Here is a 22689-nt window from a genome sequence, read left to right as displayed (position 1 = left end):
TTAGATTCAAGAAACATGATAAAGTACGATGCAGGGCTTTATGTAAGGTTGAGGACTGTCCATGGGTTATCTATGCCTCTACGAATAGTGAGAGTGTTTGCTAGCAAGTTAAAACCTTCAATGATGATCATACCTGCCCAAGGGAGATAAAAAATAGATTAGCTAACAGAGAGTGGTTAGCTAGCAAGTTGGTCAAGAAGCTTAGGAAATTTCCGAATCTGAAGCACTCTGAAGCTTTAACATACTTTAAAAGTAAATATGACTTGGAGTTGAACAAATCTTCCCTAACAAGAGCACTCGAAGATGTAAGGCACATTGTGTATGGTGATGCTGCTGCACAATATGGGATGGTGAGAGATTATGGTGAGACTCTCCTGAAGTGCAACCCTGGTTCTACTGTGCGCATCGCCACAATTCCTCATCCAAACCACTCAGAAGAGCCCACTTTTGACAAGATGTACATTTGTCTCGATGGATGCATGAAGGGGTTTAAGGCAGGATGCAGACCTTTAATTGGGCTTGACGGAGCATTCCTGAAAATCAGATTTGGTGGACAAATATTGGCAGCCATTGGACAAGACGCCAATAATCATATTTACGTAATTGCATATGCCATTGTACCAGTGGAGAACACATATAATTGGAGGTGGTTCCTTGAGCTGCTGCATGATGATCTAGGGATCTATACCCAAAATGGATGTTGTTTCATTTCGAACATGCAAAAGGTAACGACGAATTTGTTATTTACTAGTTATTGCTTTCATGATTCTGATTCCAATACCACTGGTTTGTTTCAGACATTGTTTCTGTCATGTTTTGCTTTCATGATTCTATTTCAATATGCCTGTATTAATATAATGGGATAGGAGTATAACTGACTATCTAGTCGGGACTAGTTTACTGTCACTTATGTATGTGTAGGGACTAATTTTATATCAGTTATGTATATGTAGGGACTAAGTTTATGTCACTTATGTAAGTTAAGGGACCAGGTTGGGTCCCGATATTATAAGTTAATAATTTCTTTGGTTTCTTGCAGGAACTAATCACAGCTGTCCAGGAGGTCTTCCCTGGTGTCCACTACAGATTTTGTGTTTGACACTTGTGGAGAAACTTCAATAAGCAGTGAAAAGACAATAAATTCAGAGAATTACTGTGGGAGTGTGCAAGATCTACCACTCAAGAAGGATTCATTGAGGGGATGATGAAAATTCAGAGAACTAAGAAGGAAGCCTGGGAGTACCTTGCCAAATGGCGAAGAGATGCATGGAGTCGGGCCTTCTTCCCTACCCAACCAAAATGTGACAACATATGTAACAATGCTTGCGAAGTATTCAATGCAAGAATCAAGGAAGCAAGGGCTAAACCAATTATCACACTACTCGAGGAAGTTAGAATGTATATCATGAGGACAATAGCCCGAAACAAAATGAAATTCAAGAACCATGTTGGGTTACTACCCCCTATTCAACGTAGCCGCTTGGAAAAGATCAGGAATGCTTCAAAGAATTGGCTGCCAATGTGGTCCGGAGATGCGAACTATGAACAATTCGAGGTACATAGGTGGCCGACAAACATGGTAGTGGACTTGGGAAAGGCAATATGCACCTGTGGACTTTGGCAACTAAGTGGTATTACTTTAATTGTCATTACCCTTCCAATAATTATTCTAATATTGTAATTATTTTTTTTAATTTATTGTGGATTACATACTGGAATTGGAGTTGATTACTTAGTAACTTGGATGCATATAATTGATTTGAAACAGAGATGCCCTGTGTCCATGCTTGTGCTGCAATGGCTAGGGCAGGCAGGCAGCCCGAAGACTTCTGTCATAGATGGTTGACAATGGATGCATACAATGACACCTATGCATTCCATATCAATCCTATTCCTGGCCAGAAACTATGGGAGAAGTCTCTTCACAATAGACCACAAGCACCCAAATTTAAGAAGATGCCAGGGGCACCCAAGAAGAAAAGAAGAAAGGGAGTCGATGAAGGCCCGGTTGGAGACAAGAAGCAGAAGATCACCAAGATGAAGAGGGTATATAAAGAGGGTTCATGCCGTCATTGTGATGGCAAGGGTCACGACAAGAGAAATTGTGCTAAGAAGAAGGCTGACGACGAGGCTGCAGCTGTGGCAGCTGCGGCAGCTGCTGCTAGTGAAGCTAATACAGGAAATTAGCAACAACCTCTCCCTGTTGTACCTGAAGTCCCAGATGAGGGCAATGCTACTGAGATTGAGGTTGGCATGAGTCAACCAATGGTGTCAGAAAATAAAAATGAAGCATCCCACCAGGTAAATCAGCCCCAGGCAAGGCCACCAAATCTCCCTAAAAAAGAAGACAACCTCCACCACCTGCAACAACTTCGATTCCTCTAGCAGCAACTCGTGCTCCTCCTCCAACTGTTTCAAATGCTCCTCCACCAGCCACTGTTCCAATTTCAAATACTCCACCTCCGACAAGTGCTTCTATCGATCCAATGGTTGGTGCATCAGCAACTACAGCTTCAAGGTTGCGTAACGTCATGCGTTTTGTTCCAACTCCGGGGTTCAAACCACCAAGAAAATTCAACAAATGAACACTTTGCTATTTTTTTGTTAAGATATTTTGCTTTTAAACATTGAACTTTATGGTTTCTGATTTTCATGGTAGTTAAATACTCTATGTTGTCTTTTGATCGTGTATGTGTTTTGGATTATGGTAGTTAAATACTCTATTGTATCTTTTGATTGTGTCTAGTTTGACACAGACAACTTTGGAAAATAATTAACCATGTGGGAATGTTATTGTTGAATGTTTCAAATTCTATTACACTTCTTTAGCTACTTAAAATAGAATTACACAAATCTATTCATTTTTTCATCATAAGGTGCAGCAATTACAACTTTTGTTTTACACAATATTCAACTGGAAATCACTGCTTCCATACTACACAAACAACAATTACAATTACTGTAACAATAACTAAGAACAAACAAAATGCTAGTCTTAGAGCCTTAATTTCACACTCCAACTTTCTAAGTTTCCGAGCAAATTTCATTCTCCACTCCACCATTTCAAAGCCATAATTACCTCTGTCACTTTCTTCTTCTTCATCAGCCAATTTGTCAACCTACATAAAGAGACCACACCACCTCTTACCAACACTTTGCAACCACATTTCATGCCCATGGAGAAGAAATGTTACAAATTTAATAAGCAACGATGCTAGGTATATTCATTAACAAAAATCACTTACATTGTAGTTAGGACAACCATAAAATGGTCTCCCTGGATTCGCCTCTGTTCCTGACCACTTCAGGACGGGTTGGCTACCATACCCACACCTATCTGGAACTCGTTCCTGACTACTTCTGGTGGTTCTCCTCCCACATCTTCTCTCTGAACGTCGCTACTAACATGGTTGCTGCCTCCACCCATCATGACCCACTCCACTCAACTCAAGCTCAAGGGTGCCGGGAAAGACGAAGGAGAGCAGAGAAGAAGAAACAGTCTGGTTTTTCGTGATAAATTGGGAATTAGGGTTATAAATGATTTCAGGGACTAAATTGAGTTAAATAAAGATAACTGCCACATCAGATAACCGTTACCTATCCAACGTGGCCCCTCTCCATACACGTCAGTGCGCCGTTAAGGAATATTCTCCGGAAAATGTTTAAGGGACGATCGTGAAACACTTGTGTTAAATTCGGGGATAATATTGAGGCCAGTGCAAGGTTAAGGACCACTTTGAGTGTCGAGTGCAAGTTCAAGGACCACTCTGAGGTTTAACTCTATATTTTTTCTATAAATTATCATTGAAATAAAGATATGTTGTTCTACATCATTACAAGACCTTGACTAAATATAATGTCAAAGCTGATGGATTTGTAAGTTTGTATAATTATAGTTTCATACTTATTGGTTACTTTAATTTTTTATGGATTAATTGTTAATTTTTTTTACACAATATATTTTGTATCACTTTGTTAAGTTACTACTTGTTACTGAAGAATCAGAACATTAGAAATTTGTTGTTGAGGACTCAAAGATTACTACAAATTTTAGAATAAATATGTTGAAAAGTAAACACAAAGAGCGAAAATACAAGATTGGTCCTAAATGAAAAGATTTTGTAAAAATGCATAAATTTAAAACCAAAGATGCATGTGTCCTTAAGATGATTTTGAAAGAAGATCTGATTCGAATTTCTGTAATTAGAAAATTATTATTTAAGTAGTTTGAAATTTTCTGGTATTATTTTTGGATATGAATTACATATTGGAACTTAGGTTTTCATGCTCTAAAATTCAAAATATGTTTAGTATGTGAACTTGTTAGTTAATTTATGTAATTTTTTACTATATAGTATAAATAGTTGCTGTAAACAAATATAAAATATTTAATTTTTTTCTTGTATTAATAATTAAATTAGTATAATATTTTTTTAACCATAAAATTAATATCAGATTGGGTCTTTATATTGATTCTAATTTTGTAATTAGGTATTGTCCGTTTAAAAGATGTTAGAGTTAACGAAATATTTATCCATAAATTGAAAATACTCACAATTAAGAGTTTAATTAGATCTTTCATCACATATTTTTTGAAAAGAATATTTTGTTAATTTTAATATTTTTTATATGAAAATAATTTAATTATAAAATTAAAAGTAGTATATAGATCTAATTAAAAAAATTTTAAATATATTTTCATGTTGATTCATTAAACAAAAAATAGTATATAGAACTAATTAAAAAAATTGTAACATTTTTATATGTTGATTAAAAAATGTATAGACTTAATTATAAATTTTATAAAACTATACAAATTAATATTAAGAGAGTACGTAATAAAACTAAAAGAGTACATAAAGAAAATTTGTGTATTTTTTATTCAATTAAAAATAGAGAAAAATAATTAATTATTATTATTATTGATAAAAATATTTAATATATATAATTGTGAAAAAAATATTTTAAATAGTAAATATATATGACTTAACTTACTTCAGTCCTCTTTCATGGAGTTTGGATGACAGTTCTTCTGATTATCCCAGTTTATATGAGACTGGGCCAACAAATTTCGTAACATTCAAGAAGGCTTGTCGCATATTTATACCAGGACTGGTGAATCTTTACCAGTCAAATAAGTTTTACGGTAATATTACTCGTTACGATTTAATAACAAATAATAGCAGTAAATTTTTGGGAGGAAGCTTTGGATCATCTTTGTCAGACACTTATATTAAAGATCAACGGAGAGCTTTAATGTTAGTTACTGATCCTTTCCAAAAGGATATGGTTGATCTCGCAACAGCCCTAGAGAGTTGCTTCAATCAATGCAGTCTTCAAAACTATTCTAATGATGATCTTGGAATGTTTATCAAGTTTTTGAAGAACCACAACACATTGTAAATTTTTATTTAACCTGTTAATGTTTTTACTCTTTTATAATGTATGTAATAATATTTATCCACAAAAAAGAGTCTCTAATATAATACATAAATTTAATTTTAAATTTAGTTTTTATTATTTTATTTTATTTTATTTTTTATTTTTTTAGACAAATACTCTATATATATTTAATTTTACCTTCATACATTTTAATCAATCAAAAAATACATTTTTTATCTTTAAGTACTCTTTACGTACTCTTTTAATTTTATTTGTTATATTTTCGGCAGCTAATAATGAAATTAAAGAAAAAGGAAGCTAAGTCATACATATTTACTATTTAGAATTTTTTTTTCACAATTATATATTTTGAATTTGTTTTTATCGATTATAATAATAATAATTAATCATTTTTTTATTTTTAATTAAATAAAAAATTCACAAATTTTTTGTATTAATTAATTTAAATCTTATAGCAAAATATTAATTCAAATCATACATTTATAATCAAACAGTTCAAACATTTATAATCAAACTGTTTATACCTGACTATACTGAACCTTAGTATAATGAAATAAAATAGACATATATTAATCAAACAAAATTGCTAACATAACAGTCAAATTCAGTAGTCAAAATTCAATAAAAAATTTATACAGTCAATTCTTTTTCCGTCCACGGTATCTTTGTCTATTATATGTGATTTTTATTTTTTTTATCGGATTGGATACTCAATTTTTGAATCTTTTTTTTTCAAAGGATGGGGTACTCAAATTTGTAAATGGACTAAGTTGGGAAGCTGCTAGTCTTCTTTCTCTTTTTGGTTTCACCTCCTTCGGGATATTCAAAGGTTCCTTCTCTTTTCTTTGTCTTTTTGGTTTCGGTTCCTTCTTTTTTCTTTGAATATCGTGAAACCAAAAAGACAAAGGTTTCTTCTCTTTTTCATAACTCGCTGCTAGCTCCAAAATTTCAGTTTTGAGATCATTTTGTTAGGATGGGAGCATTTTCATCATGATATTCTTCTTTAATTTAGCACAATCCTCCTGTTATTCAAATCAAATCATACATACAAAACAAATTCAGCAACCAAATTCAGTAAACCTTTATAATCAAAGACTCTGGTCAAATATATCACTGAACTTAGGTATAATCAAACTTGAAAAAAAAATAATCAAACTCAACAGTTAAATCCAGCAAGCTGAATCCAATGAAATTTTAACAAACAATGCACGTTTTAGAAAGAACTTACATTAGTCCATTTTGGCATGACTTTGGATGGTTCCCACAATTTCATCCATTTCATGACATACACACCACAATCAAAGCCATTTGATTGTTTGGGCATGTCCACATATTCAAATTTTGGAGTTGAGTTCGATCCGCAATTCCTAACAAATTGTAAAGATACTTTACCTGTTAAAAAAGACCATAAAATTGTCAAAGTTATATGGTAATCAAATATCAAGACCTAAATAAAAGTTGTTATAACAAAATAAACTTACAACATATTTATCTAAAAGCTGCCGAGTAGCAGGCTCAGAGGTGTATATCGAGTCGAGCACGTATAATGTATGTAATAATATTTATCCACAAAAAAAGTCTCTAATATAATACATATAAATTTAATTTTAAATTTAGTTTTTATTATTTTATTTTATTTTATTTTTTATTTTTTTAGACAAATACTCTATATATATTTAATTTTACCTTCATACATTTTAATCAATCAAAAAATACATTTTTTATCTTTAAGTACTCTTTACGTACTCTTTTAATTTTATTTGTTATATTTTCGGCAGCTAATAATGAAATTAAAGAAAAAGGAAGCTAAGTCATACATATTTACTATTTAGAATTTTTTCTCACAATTATATATTTTGAATTTGTTTTTATCAATTATAATAATAATAATTAATCATTTTTTTATTTTTAATTAAATAAAAAATACACAAATTTTTTGTATGTACTCTTGATGTACTCTCAATTTTATTAAGTATCAATTATTTACATGATCGAACAAATATTTATTTTCAGCAGAAATAATTTTTTTAACAAATTGAAATCTTTCACATACAAAAAAATTTAATACTATAAAATATTTTGTAACAAAATAAAATTAAAACAACAATTTAAATACAAAATATTAAAACAAATAAATTCGAATATATAGAATGAATGAAATCTTGAAATAAATCCAAATAAATAAACTTACATTAAAGTAAATATTAAAATTCCTAAATTTCGTTTTACTCATCTATTATGTGTAAGTGTTTATATTTAAAAAAATAATAATTGATTATTCATCATCGACTTCTCTTAGTAAATTCATGAATCTGACACACAAGAGCCTTCTTAATCGAGGCATGTATTTTTTTAAATTTTTTTAAAAATTTTAATTTATGAGCAAATAACTTAAAATTAAAAGTAACCACTTAAACAAATAATAATAATTTATGATTTAAAAGAGTAATCTGTAAATAATTTAAAATTAAAAAAATAACAAACTAAGTAAATAACTTAAAATTTAAAAAATAATCACCTAAGTAAAATAACTTAAAATTTAAAAATAACAACCTAAGCAAAACAATTTAAGCAAATAACTTAAATTTAAAAAGTAACAACCTCTTTTAAATTCGATTCCTTATTGTTATGTTTTAAAAGGACATTTTGTTTCCGTTTTCAAATTTAAGCTCTTATTGTTTTGCTTTCGAACTTGTTTTTTACTACTACTTACTTCTTATTGTTTTGTTATTATTTTTAAATTGTTGATTTCATTATTAAACAATTGTCTTAATTTTGAAATAATTTATAAATAACTTTGTTTAAATTAGTTCAATAATATTAAGATTTAAATATCTAACTATCTTGCTAATAAACTCAAAAACTAAATCTTTATTGATATCTAACAACTGAACTAAATAATTTATTATATTTTTTTAAATTAGTTCAATAATATTAAGATTTAAATATATAACTATCTTGCTAATAAACTCAAAAACTAAATCCTTATTATTATCTAACAACCTAACCAAATAATTTATTAATTTATAAATAAAATTACAAAAATTTATAATAACGACATTTAAGCAAATAATCTCGAAACTCAACATATGAGCGCTACGTCAGCAAAAAGTCTCCCCATTTATATTTGGTCTAGATGAAAGATTATTTCAAATTTAGAATGTAACAACTTAAGCAAATAATAAATTATAATTATAATTTATAAATAATATTTTAAAAACTTTTAGTGATGACACATAAACAAATTATTAGTTCAACAATATTAAAAAATTAAATATCCAACAACCTAAAATAACATGTTTAAAGATTCAAAAGGTAACAATTTAAGCAAATAATAAATTATAATTTATAAATAAAATTTTAAAAATTTATAGTGACGACACTTAAGCAAATAAATTCACAAACTCAATTTATAAGCGCCATGTCAGCATAAGAACTCTCTATTTATATTGCTATAAAGATAAAGATGCGCTTATGAAATGTGTAATATAATATAAAAATATATATTTTTTAAAATAAAAAATATTTGATTTATTTGATTTATTTAAAAAATCTATTAAACATTTTACTGAGAGAATTGCCATAATACTCCAAATTAGTTTTTTAAATATTTTTGGTCAAAAAGTTTAATTATAAATATATTTTAATCACAAAATATTTTATTTTATTAGATAAATGAGTTCTAATGTCAAATTCTAGTAAAAAATATTTAACAAATTAATATCAATTTATATTTAAAAAATATCAAAAAATTTAAAAATTATAAAAAAATTGTAAATTATGATTATTATTTATATTTTAATATTAGCGTGCCAATGATAATATTTTACATAAAAAGATAGAAAAAAGACCTGTTTATCGATAACAAAATTTTTTTAACAAATTAAAATCTTTCAAGGGGCGAAAAGAAAGTTTAATATTCTAAAAATATTCATAACAAAATAAGTTGAAATAACAATTAAAAAAATGAGAATAAACTTCTAAAATAAATTCAAATGCCTAAATTTATAATAAAATCAATATCAAAATTTCTAGATTTATAAAAATAAATATATCATTACCCATCGATTTCTAATTCAATAACATTGTACTTGGTAGATTTGCCATCCTTTTAAAAAAAAATTTCACTCTTAATTCCAGTAACATATCCAATAATAACTTAACCAAATAATAATACAAAATTATTATTGTTACATGAAAAATAATTGAATAATTATTATTGTTATTATGTAAAAATTAATCCGCACTTAGTTATAAATCATAATAATTATGTGAATTTATTAGCTTAGGAATAAATTTAATTTAAAATAAATGTAAATTATTTTTTTTAAATTTTAGTTTATGAATAAATAATTTAAAATTAAAAAATAACAACTTAAGCAAATAATAATAATTTATGATTTAAAAGAATAATATGCAAATATTTGAAAATTTAAAAAAAATCTAAGCAAAACAACCTAAGCAAATAACTTAAATTTAAAAAGTAACAATCTAAACAAATAATAATTTATAATTTATAGATAAAATTTAAAAAATTTCTAATGACGACACCTAAGTAAATAACTTAAAATTTAAAAAATAACAACCTAAACAAATAAAATATAATTCTAAAAATTTCTAGTAACACTCCTAAGCAAATAAATTCCTAAACTCAACGCATGAGCATCACGTTAGCATGAGTTCCCTATTTGTATTACTATAAATTAATAAATAAATTAAAATTAAAAAATAATCACCTGAGCAAAATAACTTAAAATCTAAAAAGTAACATCCTAAGCAAATAATTTAAATTTAAAAAATAATAACCTAAGTAAATAATAATTTATAATTTATAATTAAAATTTTAAAAATTTCTAGTGATGACACATAAGCAAATAATTAGTTCAATAATATTAAAAACTAAATACCTAACAATCTAAGAAAGCATATTTAAAAATTTAAAAAGTAACAACCTAAATAAATAATGTCATAATTTATAAATAAAATTTAAAAAATTTTTAATGATGACATCTAAACAAATAAACGCCACATCAATAAATACTAAAAGATTTCTTCATTTGTATTACTACAAAGATAAAAGATTTGAATAAAAAAGAGTGGTAGCTACAAGTCCACAACCGAAACAAAGCACTTATTCAATGTGTCCCCCACTCCTCCATCAGACCATCACCATTCACCACGTATCTTATCTTAAACACAGCGACGGAGAAAGCAGCAACACATTCTGTGTTGGTGATGATATTAACGAATGCAGCTCATATCAGTTTTTAATTCAAAATGATACTAAAACTTATTAATTTGTATTTTCTTTTCATTGATTACTGTCTCTAATTTTTGTGTTCCACCCTTTCTGAACACGAAGGGCCATGATAGAGAAAGAACACAATCTCTTTCAGTGGAGGCCATTTTAACTATACCTGGACAAAAAATTAAATAACAAAAGAGACTATTCTTTGTTTTTCTGTTATTTATGATATTCACGGTATTAATATTTTTTTAATCCAGATACACAAATAATTTCTTCTACCATGGACAACTATAACTAAATTATTTAATTTCTTCTTGCTGAAAACTTTTCCAAGCATGCACGGAGTGATAGTTAAGAAATTCTCCTTATATATACATACCAATTCTAGTGCATGTCATCGCATGTTGAAATCCCTCATCAGTGTCTTGCGGGTTTCTCTTGATAATATATACTCTGATCTTTTTCATGCTCAATTATCTATCCCTAATAATCTCTACATTATTTTGTGATTCATAATAATGAAGAAAAGACAAAAGATGTTCCCTGTAATAATGATTCTAGAAAAATTAAGAATGAATCAAAATTTTAATTTATGGGAGTTCTGACGACTATCACATATATGCATGCTGTATAAGAATTGCAAATTTGCAATGGACTTTATACATGCATGTGTTGCATGAGTACGGTGTGTAACCGTGTTCTGTTCAATATTAAAGATGTCTCCATAATAAGCACGAAGCATTTGCAGAAAGAACCACGAAACCAATATAGATGGTTGTTTCAGGTGAACGATTATATTTATGTTAAGGAAAAGTATAGGTAGACAATGAAAATATTAAACAATGTAAATAATAGATATATCAAATGTTCATTTCACTAGTGTGCGGATGATTATTTTAATATTAAAATTTAGATGATTAATTTAAAAGTGTATTATATTTTTATTTAATTCGTGGTTGTTCATGTCGTTCAAAATAGTCATTAGCATTTCCCCGTATGTTAATTAGTTGACTGGTGAGGGTGAGGGAGGTTTGTGCAATTCGTTGTTGCAGCATCCTACCTTGCTTGCTTAGCTTTCTTTAATGGATAATAGGCCAGGTGGGTAGGTGGTGTATTTCAAGCCATATAAAATATATATTTATTTAGCTATGATTGTCATACAAACTTTTGTGTGTATGAATCTCAATTATTTTATTTTAAGAATGGTTTATAATGATTAAAAAAAAATGAAAAATAGAATGAACATATATATGTGGTCATATCAATATCATTATTGTTATATACATACCGTACTTAACAGTAGTAACAACTAACAAGATTTGTGGCAAACGAACGATGCTATTTTAGGGTGGGTCACAGATAATATGGTGATTACACGTTAACACTTGTTCTACTTTGCAATTGGACTTGGGACAACGACAACAAACGAGGCAGACACATCAAGCAATCACAATATTAGTGTGATAATAATAGAATTATTATTTGTGTATAACTGTATACCGTAGCTTCCATGCATCATCTTCTTCAGTAATTTTAAAGCAGGCAATAATTAGAGGTTGCACTCAACAATGCTGCCGACACTAATGCTGTAAATAGTACATGATATATATAATTTATCCACCAAGTTAATAAGTTATTGGCCGTCGGAGATTCAAATTCTTGCATGTAATTTATTTGTCGCCAATAAACTTTTAAATAGAATTTTGATTTGGAATAAGTTTAGTCTTTAACCAATTAAATGAAGTTAAGAATATTGTAAAAAATTAAAAAAGAAAATTATTGGCGGTAAAATAATTACACACTACGATTTTAGTCTTTAAAATATGTCTAAAAATTTTTTTATTTCCAATTTCGTTTTTATATAAAATCATCTCTAAAATTTAATTTAATTTTAAAAAATTTCTTTTGGATATGCGTGTATTTTTTTATAGATTTTTTTCTCTTTTTATTTTATTGTATTTATGGCAATATTTTTTTCTAATATATAGGATAGACATGTTTCTAGAAATCTGAAAACTTGAAAATAACTAGTGTTTTAAAAAATGATGAAAATTGAAAATAGTAAAATTATTCTAAAAATAGAATAATAATGAAATTATTTTGAAGTGGTGGTGGCCATTGTTAGTGAGCAAAGATAAGACGGGGAAGGAGACGAGTATACTCATTCAATTTTCCCAAAAGTTGGACCACTAAGGTCCATAGATTCTTTGTCCCACCAAATTAACGAATGCTCCAAAAATGAATTATTTGAGTGAGTGAGTGAATGAGTGAGAAATAAAGAAAGGAAGAAAACATCATCATAATACGATACTCAAATTATATCCTTGTTATTTGGATGCATATATATATGCAGGGTCGTCAATTCATGGTCATAATATCTATAATGAATTATTAAATTATTGCATGTCGTTGCAATAAATTAACACCTATTTAATATTGTTAAACTCGCATATTTATTAAAATAACATTTTGATTTTAGTTAAAATATAATCACTTTATTTTTTAATTTATTATTTTTTAAAATGATATATATAGTTCAATATATATATTTTGAATCAAATAAATAATATGTATCACCTAATGAATAAATAAAATAAAACTAAAATTTACTTTTCGAGCATGAACCTAAATACCTAATATTGATTTCTCTTTTTCTATATATTATTAAGAGAAATATTAAAAAATTAAGTAAAATTTATTATTTTTGTTCAGTAATTAATTATTAATGTTTAACGGTATAAATTAAAATATGTAATTAAATTATTAGACTAAAAAAAATTAAATTAATAACTAAAAATATTAGTAAAAAATAATAATTTTTGAGAAAATTCTACTCCCCTCCCCTGCGAGATACTAAAATGACATTCTCCTCTCCTCTATTTTATAAATATACATTTTCCTCCTTTCTAACTTTTAAAAAATATCTTTTTTAATCCATTTTAAACTTTTTGTGTTAACTAATGTTAAATTTATCCATTTTATAAGAAAAAATAAATTATTTTTTAAAAAAATCCATTAACAAAAATTTTATTTTTTATCATTAAATTTTGTTTACCAAAATACAATTTAATAAATTATTCTTTTATTGATTAAATTGTATTTTTAAAAAAATTTAATAATTATATTTTTTTCAAAAATACCCTTTAATAATTTTTTAATTATTAAATTATAATTTTACCAAAATTTTCGTTAATAATTTTTTTATATTTTACTATTAATTTTTATTAATTGTTATACATATTAACAGTAGTAAAATTTTTTTATTTAATGTTAAAATAATATATATTGATATCGAAAAATTAATAGTAAAATATAAAAATAATTGTTAACAAAAAATTTGGTAAAATCATAATTTAATAATTAAAAAATTATTGAAGGGTAGGTATCTTAGAAAAAAAATAATTTAATTATTAATTTTTTAAAAGTATTTTGATAAAAATACAATTCAATCAATAAATTTTTTTTATTAAAGTATATTTTGGTAAGCAAAATTTAATGATAAAAAATAAAATTTTTACTAATGGGTATTTTTTCAAAAATTAATTTATTTTTTCTTAAAAAATGGATAAAGTTAATATTAATTAACACAAAAAATTTAAAATGGATTAAAGAGGAAGTTTTCTAAAAGTTAGAAGGGAGAATAATGTACATTTATAAAATAAAAAAAAGCGAATATCATTTTAGCATTTTGTAGAGGATGGGAGTGAAATTTTCTCATAATTTTTTGTTGATTTTTTGAACTTTATTCTATTATTAATTTGGTAAGGCTTCCGGATTCGATTGGAATATACCGAAATCGTGTGAACACTAATTAAGAACTGAGTTTATAATCTTGAAAACTTCATTATAAGCCACAATTTCTTAAGCCCGATATAATTATCTAGGTAATCATTGCATTTGGATTAAGTACTTTATATAAAAGAACCTAGTGTTATTGCAAAAGAATTTACTCAATTTAGTACAATAATATTTGTGCGTAGTTACTGTAAAATAAATGACAAAATGCCTTTTAATTTAATTTTTGTTACATACTTACGTCGATCTACAAGCTTAGTTACTTCAGTTTTCTTTTTCCTTAATTTTCAGCTTATAATATTTTATCTAAACACAGCACATTCCTTAACACAATTTTCTTTTTTGTTTGAAAAGTATGAGGGAACAATAGTCTTATTGTATAATACATACAATGAGAGTTTAATTGAAATTAAAATTAAATTATAAGCAATTATTTAATTTTAAATGTTTTTTAATTTAAAATTTAAAACAAATTAGAATCAAAACAACAAACTCTATCTCTCCATCTGTTTTTCTTATTTTTTTGGATATAAGATGCTGCATGCTGACATGTTCATTATATAATTATATCGCATTCCTTTAACATCAATTTTAATATATTACATTTTCGTAATTTCTATAAACATCCTAATTATTATGTTATGTCCAAATATGTCTCTCTCAATTTTTTGTGTGATTATCACAATTAATATTATCAAAAACTAATTGCTTGCTACAGGCACGCAATAATAAGGGATCCAAATTACATATTTAGCTTAACCTATATAAAATAAATTTATTGTAACTATATATCCTTTAAATATTATCTTTTTTTTCCATTTGTAAAGAAGAAAAAAAATAATAAATAAATAATTTTTTTAAATAATTCATACGTAAAAATAGTTATTTAAATTAAGAAAAAATCTAGAGAATCAATTAGAATAGAACATAAACTAATTTAAGCCAATTTTTTTATATTTTTAATTTTGAAATTTAAAAATATAGAATAGTAGAGAGTTATTTTTTTATAACAAATCTTCTATTTTTTAACTAGTTGATTTTAATTGGCTACCTCTTAATTAATTCTCTAACGAAACTGATTAAAAATTGAATTTCAAAGAATAAGTAGCATTTTTCATGCGCTGAACATATTTTTATGGGGTTAGAATTTAGAAATAGTGTAGCTAATAAATTAAACAAAATCAACCAACAAGATCTCAACATAATCATTTTATTTATAATAAATTAGGAGTACACAAAGCACCATATTTTACTCCTTAACTTCACTGACCTTACGTCTATAGAGAGAGAGAGAGAGAGATGCTTATGTGTTCTTGGCCACAGAATTGTAGAGAGAATTGAAATGAAGTAACCAAGAATAACATACGAGAAGAAAACTAAGCATGCATGCATGCAATAGATAAGGACGAAACTGGAGAGACCACTTATTTATTATGAGATATGTACATATATATAGTTGAGTTATATATGCCTAGCTTGTTGCATGCATATTATTATGTTGGTGGTTCATTCAATTCGCTTTAATTCGGAGTGCCATAAGGAGCCTTAAATGGTGAGTTGTTTGGTGACTCATAAATAGGTGCTTTGTTGAGTGGCGAGTTGTTTGGTGACTTAAGAGTAGGTGATGGTGTCTTGTTTGGAGACTCAAAAACAGGTGATGGTGTCTTGTTTGGAGACTCAAAAATCGGTGCCTTGTTGAATGGTGAGTTGTTTGGAGACTTGAAAGCAGGTGACGGCGAGTTGCTTGGAGATTTGAAAACAGGTGATGGTGTTTTGTTTGGTGACTCAAAAACAGGTGACGGTGTCTTGTTTGGCGACTCAAAAATAGGTGCCTTGTTCAATGGTGAGTTGTTTGGAGACTTGAAAGTAGGTGATGGTGAGTTGCTTGGAGATTTGAAAACAGGTGATGGTGAGTTGTCTGGTGACTCAAAAACAGGTGCCTTGTTCAATGGTGAGTTGTTTGGAGACTTAAAAGTAGGTGATGGTGAGTTGCTTGGAGATTTGAAAACAGGTGATGGTGTCTTGTTTGGTGACTCAAAAACAGGTGATGGTGAATTGTTTGGTGATTCATAAATAGGTGATGGTGTCTTGTTTGGAGATTCGAAAACAGGTGATGGCGAATTGTTTGGAGACTTGAAAACAGGTGATGGTGTCTTGTTTGGTGACTCAAAAACAGGTGATGGTGTCTTGTTTGGTGACTCAAAAACAGGTGATGGTGTCTTGTTTGGCGACTCAAAAATAGGTGCCTTTTTCAATGGTGAGTTGTTTGGAGACTTGAAAGTAGGTGATGGTGAGTTACTTGGAGACTTGAAAAGAGGTGATGGTGTCTTGTTTGGTGATTCAAAAACAGGTGATGGGGAGTTGTTTGGAGATTTAAAAACAGGTGATGGTGTGTCATTTGGTGACTCATGAACAGGTACTGCAGGAACCCTAGCAAACCCTTGTGGGCTTAGGATCAGAGCTCCAAAGAGCAGCACTAGAAAAGATAAGGAGGAAGCCATCTTAGCTAGTGATGAGTAATAAGTGAAGAGTGATGAGTGATGCATATAACAGAGAGCAGAGACCCCTTTATATAGTAGTTGGGAGACTCACTTAACGGTGCTAGCAGGTGCAGGGTCTCATTCATCTTATTTATGATTTTATTGGAACCAAATATGGTGAGGACACCTCACATATAAACCAATAATGCTAGATACGCACAGATTTTCTATATCCTGTATTTGTATATGTCATATGTGATGAGAAATGCTTGGTTCTTAACATAAAAAGAAAGATGCTTATTATACAAGGGATTAAAGCTGCTTTAAGGAAACTCTCACTTACATATTGAAATTGCTGTTTTTTTTTTTGGATATTTATTTTATAATCATTAATCAAATTATGACAACAAAATCAGTTTAGATTAATTTAAAGCTGTCTTATTCTGTATTCATATTCAGTAATTATCAGCATAATAATAATAATAATAAACATTATATACATAAAATTGTAAATATTAAATAAAATAAGATTATTTTAAATTATTGCCTTTCTCGTATTACTGTATTATAATTTTCACACTTTTACATTCTTTTAAAGAAATGTTTTTAAATTAAATTGTGTCTTAATTAGACAGTCCCTAATCCTAGGCATTACCCATGTATTACACACCCACACAACACACTCACACACTACATGAGTTCATTTAAGGGCTCATTTTTCCTCTCATAGGACTTGAACCCGGGTGCAGCTACTTGCGAGGCAGTAGATCCTGCCACTAGCACCAAGCCTCGGCTGCAATATCATGTGTTTCAGTCATATCATATCCGACAAGGAGGTTCCCGGCCTGTTATGAAACTAACTGCTCTTGTTCTATGTTCTTCAAAAATCAATTCAGTTAACAAACTCTTATTTTTGTATGATTAACGCACTCTATAAAGCAGTAATAAGCCTTCCAGCCCAAAATAAAAAAGTAGTAATAAACCTTCAACATAACTCTTATTTGTAAACGCTGTATGACTCACTCTAAATTGCATTATTTCTCCATTTAGTAATTAAGAAAATATTCAGATCTTAAGTTAAAAAGTGATCAAAGTACGTGTACCTTGCTCCCTTGTTTTAGATCAGAGATTATACACATCTACATAAATTCAGTGTTGACTCTATTGTTAAATAGAAAACTATTTCCAGTTCTAGGCGCCATCACATAAATGTATCCTCCAATATAAAGTTGAATTACTGTTCGACAAGCAATGGATGTTTCAACTTTCAATCATCAACGAGCATATGCATGTCATAACACTATAATTTACAAGTATACCATATTATAGATCCACCAAGTATTTTAAAATGCATAAAACATCAAAAAATTCTTACATAGCAACTGTCTTTCACTTTCGCATGTCTCAACCAAAAATTACAATGAAAAAATTATGGCCGTGAACAAATAATACCAATACAAGGTGAGCAAAACCCTACCCAGAAAAAAATTCAAAAGAAGGGTTATTTTTTTATATAACAATGAAATTTTACATTCAAATATCAGCAAGAAACCTGAGAATGCACAAACTGAACCTAACTTTGCTGACTCATGTTGGTACAATCACCTCAGAACTGAAAGATAACTGTGACACAAAAACCCAAAAGAACAACACTAACAACATGAATTGTACGAAAAGACAAAATGTAACCTTACACACTCTCTTCTGAAGCACAAAAGACTCCTCAACTACTAAACTATCACCCTTTTCCAACTCTTCTGCTTTCTTCTTTAACACTGAAGCCCTGTTCTCTGCCTCTACCACCTCGTTGAGAACCTGTGCTTGATTTTCAGAGAGCTTTTCTTGTTCTTCAAGTAATGTACGTTGACAATCTGCCTTGGACTTCAAGTTTTGCATCACCTTTGTGATGGCCAGGTATTCAACTTCAGCTTCAATCTTCTGTAGAAAAAGGCCCTCGAGCTCGCACTCTTCCTCTCTGCGTTTTTCCTCTGAAATACCAATGGTGCTAGCAGATTCTTCCTTAGGAGACCTACCACTATTTAGGGCGTTTTCAAGCTCAGCAATCCTGGAATCCTTCAGTGCAAGCATGCCCTGTAATCCCTCCAACTTGCTTTCCAAAATATTTACATTTTGAGTCAGGCTCAATACCTCAAGTTCCAAGGAACTTGTAGCAGTCTGCTTAGCTTCTGCTGCATCAGATTGACCAGATAAGTATGGCTTATGAAGTCCTGCATCAAGAAGTGTGGTGCCAGCAGATGCACTGCTACACTTGGTTGAGTCATCATCTGGTGAGACAACTTCAATCTCCATCTCTTTCAATTTCAGGACTTCTGCAAGTATACAAGTATATATTGGTATCAGCACTGCCATAATGCTTTCAACTTGGTTCTTCCACAGAAAATCTCTACTACAGAAAACAAAGGAATTTAAGTATAATAGTTTTTGTTTTATTTATTTATTCTTTCTTTTTTGAAGGGGAGCCTCGGAGCAGCGGATGAGTTGTCTCCACGTGACCTCAAGGTCACGGGTTCAAGCCGTGGAAACAGCCACTGATATAATTATCAGGTTAGGCTGCGTACATTACAACCTTGGTTGCGGCCCTTTCCCGGACCCTGCGTTAAACGCGGGACGCTTGTGCACCGGGTTGCCCTTTTTTATTCTTTCTTTTTTCAAAAAAGTTCCTTATGTGAATCAACATCAATCAGCCAACACAGAGATACTACACATGCGTGCAACAGTCTCAAATCTAATACGGTTGCATTATCACATTAATAAAAAATTGTTTTGGGAGAGATGAAACTTAAACGGAGTTGAAATAAAGAGGGGGCGGGGGTGAGACCTAAGGAAACAAAAAACTGCTAATTAAGACTAATGTCAAACCCAATTTAGGAGGCAGCATGTAAACAATATCATAAAAATTTGCAATCAGTGTTTCAAAGTTTATAACGTAAAAACTTCAACAGTTGCTATAAGTTGAAATACAATTTTCTTTCACGAATGAAAATCCTTTCTACAATGAGTCTCTAAAAAAGTAGGGACCTGATGGAACCAAAGGGAACTGGTTGAACAAAAACGACCGAACAAGTTAGCCTGGTTGGCAAAATAAAAAGAATTGATTTTAATGCACGATCAGAGTTCGATAATTTTATACGAACATCCAACCAAATACTCTGAAAGAAGTTTTTGGGTAAAGAAGCAAGGAAGGGAGAGAAAGAGTTGATATGGGGGTATGGGTATATTTCGAAAATTAAAGTATTTGACGGGCAATTTTGATATTTCAATTTTGAATGCCAAATTTATGAGAATGGAATTGCAATACAGACCTATTTTGGTCTGATTTAGTTTAGGCTTCAACGTGGGAATTAGAATTCTCGCAAGAATTGAAATTCATGTTGTTGTGTTCCAAACTATCAAAATGAATTATATTTCCAAAATGAATTCAATTCTCATGGTGTTTCAAACACAATGCTATACTAACAATGCATCAAAATTCATACCAATAAAAAGCTTAAAAACATAATATTTAAATTCATATGAGGATCAAACCAAACCAAACAACTTTATAATTCAGTTCAAGGACTGGTACCGATAATGTTAGTAGCTATATTTACTTGCAATTTGAATATAGGAGCAGAATTCAATGGACAAGAAGACAGCTAATTAGCTGATATCTTATCTCACGTAATTTTCATGAGAATTATAAAACTAATAAATACAGCAGTCTAGTTGCATAAGAGATTCACCCATAAAAGAAGTTCAACTTATCAAGAAGAAAGAGGACAAACCTTCTTCAAGTGCTTCCTGGATAGCCTGAAGGCTACTTATAGACCCAATTAAGGGATCTTCATTGGTTGAAGAATGGTTGTTCACACTTTTTTCTTCTGTAGCATCCCATGACGAATTTGTAGCTATGTTCTCTTCATCTTCACCCATGTTTTTGTTGCCACACCTGCTTTGAACACCTCCAGAGAAATGTTCATTGGCGTGAACGCCTTCACTAGTATTACCATCATCCTGACCAGTGGGCCTACCACTATGTTCTCCATAACCATTACTAGTAACTGTAAAGTAGCCTTGCTTAAAGTTGGAGCTTCTTGAATCGGATTCCACACTAGAAACAGAATTTTCCTTTTCCATTTTGACTTTTCCACCTCCTCCGGGTTTCTTATTGCTTTCGACCCTTGCATTTCCTTGTTGAACCCGTTGAGTCAAGTTGGCTAAATTCTTTAAATTAACATTCTTGCTTCGGCTCTTTTCATACTTCAACTTGGGCTCACTAGCTGCCGTTGAAGACTTGCTACTGCGATCCTCGCTATTCTCCGAATCAGTCCCAACAGCAAAACCAGAGCCAACTGCATATCTAGAATCAGGACTAGAACCAGGGATCGAATAGACATCAGAAAACCCAGGATTTTCAAACATATTTGGAGACCCATCACTCTTTTCCTTAACATCACGCATTTCATTCAAATTGTTACCGCCAGACAAGCCCCTCTTGAGGACTTTACTTGAATCCACACTCACATTCGGATCCTTAACAACGTTCCTCCTAATTCTCCTCCATTTCCTCAATCCAAACCCCTTTGTTGGCGTCACTTTGGGATTCACAGCTTCTTCACAAGCCACTTGGACAACCGTTCCCGGTTGATCCGCTTTCTCAGTGTTAGCATCAGAATTTCCATCACCGAATCCAGAGGAACCTTCATCCTTAGTCCCGTTCTCAATTCCATCATGAGTCACTTCATTTTCTTCCACAGATTCACTTCCCAAATCCATAACCAATTCCAATCCTTCCGCTAAATCTGATCGTAAAGATCAAACCATATTTAGGCCCATGAATTAATTGCAATTGCAACAGTTGCAATTGAAGCTATAAATCAAATTAATATGTCGAACTATACAACGAGTGAAATGAAAAAGGAGTGCACATATCCAAAAGAGAAAAAGTAGATTTTATTTTTGGGATAGAAATGAAAAAGAAAAAAAAAAGGAGTATGAAAAGGTGGAATGAGTGTAATAGAGAGAAAGAAAATACGATCTATGATTTAGAGTAATTACCTTCATAAATGATGCCCTGGCAATGGGCATGGAAACCCTAAAATTTGGGACTTTGATGGATTTGCAGTTTTATAGGCAGAGAAAGGGATCAAGAACGCGAATGGAAATTACAATGATACATCATACATATACATACAATACTGTTTTGCAATAATAATAATAATAATAATAACAATAATAATAACACAAATTGTAAAGACAGATACTATTGGATAGGGAACGTGGGCCAGATGGAGTTGTAACCCGCTCTCTCATCATACCATGTGCCACTGCTCACCACCTCATTCATCAACTCTTTCTATGTGTATCTCTCTTCATTCCGTGGTAATTTTGTAATTTATGTCATGTGTAATAGTTCAACTCTTACCGTCTTATGTTATAAACCTCTCACTTTAGAGGAGTTTAATCTGATTAAACTATTGGAAGCATTTCAAGTGCACCGGGAGTACCGGTGCACCAATTGTTTTAACCGTTGATCTGAATTATAAAAAATATATATAATATATATTAATTGAAATCAACGGTTAAAACACCTGGTACACCGGTGCTCCCTGGAGCACTTGAAATGTTTCCTAAACTATTACTTTTTCAATTTATTAATCTCCTAGTTTTTTTCATGCTTCTGCCTTCACTATATCTTTTTTTTTTGTCAGAACCTTCATTATATCTTGATTCATATTTCATACTTGATTTTTTTTTTTTTTG

The 22689-nt window shown here is 29.9% G+C and overlaps 3 protein-coding genes across 3 annotated transcripts; 1 reads left to right on the top strand and 2 right to left on the bottom strand.

The window, feature by feature from the left end:
• The first annotated feature begins 1204 nt into the window (after window positions 1–1204).
• Window positions 1205–2187, top strand: LOC107491441 (uncharacterized). The gene is made up of 2 exons (XM_016112284.1): window positions 1205–1631; window positions 1769–2187. Exons 1-2 carry the CDS (start codon window positions 1205–1207, stop codon window positions 2185–2187), a joined length of 846 nt encoding a protein of 281 aa, XP_015967770.1.
• A 13455-nt stretch (window positions 2188–15642) lies between these two features.
• LOC107491522 (repetitive proline-rich cell wall protein 2) lies at window positions 15643–17007 on the bottom strand. Its single transcript, XM_052261575.1, has 2 exons — window positions 16656–17007; window positions 15643–16622 (listed from the first exon to the last, which is right to left on the bottom strand). The coding sequence occupies exons 1-2, from the start codon at window positions 16990–16992 to the stop codon at window positions 15967–15969; spliced, it is 993 nt and encodes a 330-aa protein (XP_052117535.1). The 5' UTR covers window positions 16993–17007; the 3' UTR covers window positions 15643–15966.
• Window positions 17008–18388: 1381 nt separating this feature from the next.
• Window positions 18389–22144, bottom strand: LOC107491527 (WPP domain-interacting protein 2). The gene is made up of 3 exons (XM_016112378.3): window positions 21985–22144; window positions 20712–21728; window positions 18389–19256 (listed from the first exon to the last, which is right to left on the bottom strand). The coding sequence occupies exons 2-3, from the start codon at window positions 21700–21702 to the stop codon at window positions 18514–18516; spliced, it is 1734 nt and encodes a 577-aa protein (XP_015967864.1). The 5' UTR covers window positions 21703–21728; window positions 21985–22144; the 3' UTR covers window positions 18389–18513.
• Window positions 22145–22689: the final 545 nt, after the last annotated feature.

The sequence above is a fragment of the Arachis duranensis genome, chromosome 5 (assembly GCF_000817695.3).
Source record: "Arachis duranensis cultivar V14167 chromosome 5, aradu.V14167.gnm2.J7QH, whole genome shotgun sequence".
NCBI lineage: Eukaryota > Viridiplantae > Streptophyta > Magnoliopsida > Fabales > Fabaceae > Arachis > Arachis duranensis.
Note: the sequence above shows the minus strand (reverse complement) of the source record. Positions and strands in the feature narration are given on the sequence as shown.

Excerpts from the sequence above, each read along its gene's own strand:
- LOC107491441 (XM_016112284.1), top strand. The coding sequence starts at position 1,205 with ATGAAAATTCAGAGAACTAAGAAGGAAGCCTGGGAGTACCTTGCCAAA. Across the intron at positions 1,632-1,768 it reads TGGACTTTGGCAACTAAGTG|AGATGCCCTGTGTCCATGCT; the intron begins GTATTACTTTAA and ends GATTTGAAACAG.
- LOC107491522 (XM_052261575.1), bottom strand. The coding sequence starts at position 16,992 with ATGCATCACTCATCACTCTTCACTTATTACTCATCACTAGCTAAGATG. Across the intron at positions 16,623-16,655 it reads GCCAAACAAGACACCATCAC|CTGTTTTTGAGTCACCAAAC; the intron begins CTGTTTTTGAGT and ends AGACACCATCAC.
- LOC107491527 (XM_016112378.3), bottom strand. The coding sequence starts at position 21,702 with ATGGATTTGGGAAGTGAATCTGTGGAAGAAAATGAAGTGACTCATGAT. Across the intron at positions 19,257-20,711 it reads CCAGGAAGCACTTGAAGAAG|AAGTCCTGAAATTGAAAGAG; the intron begins GTTTGTCCTCTT and ends GTATACTTGCAG.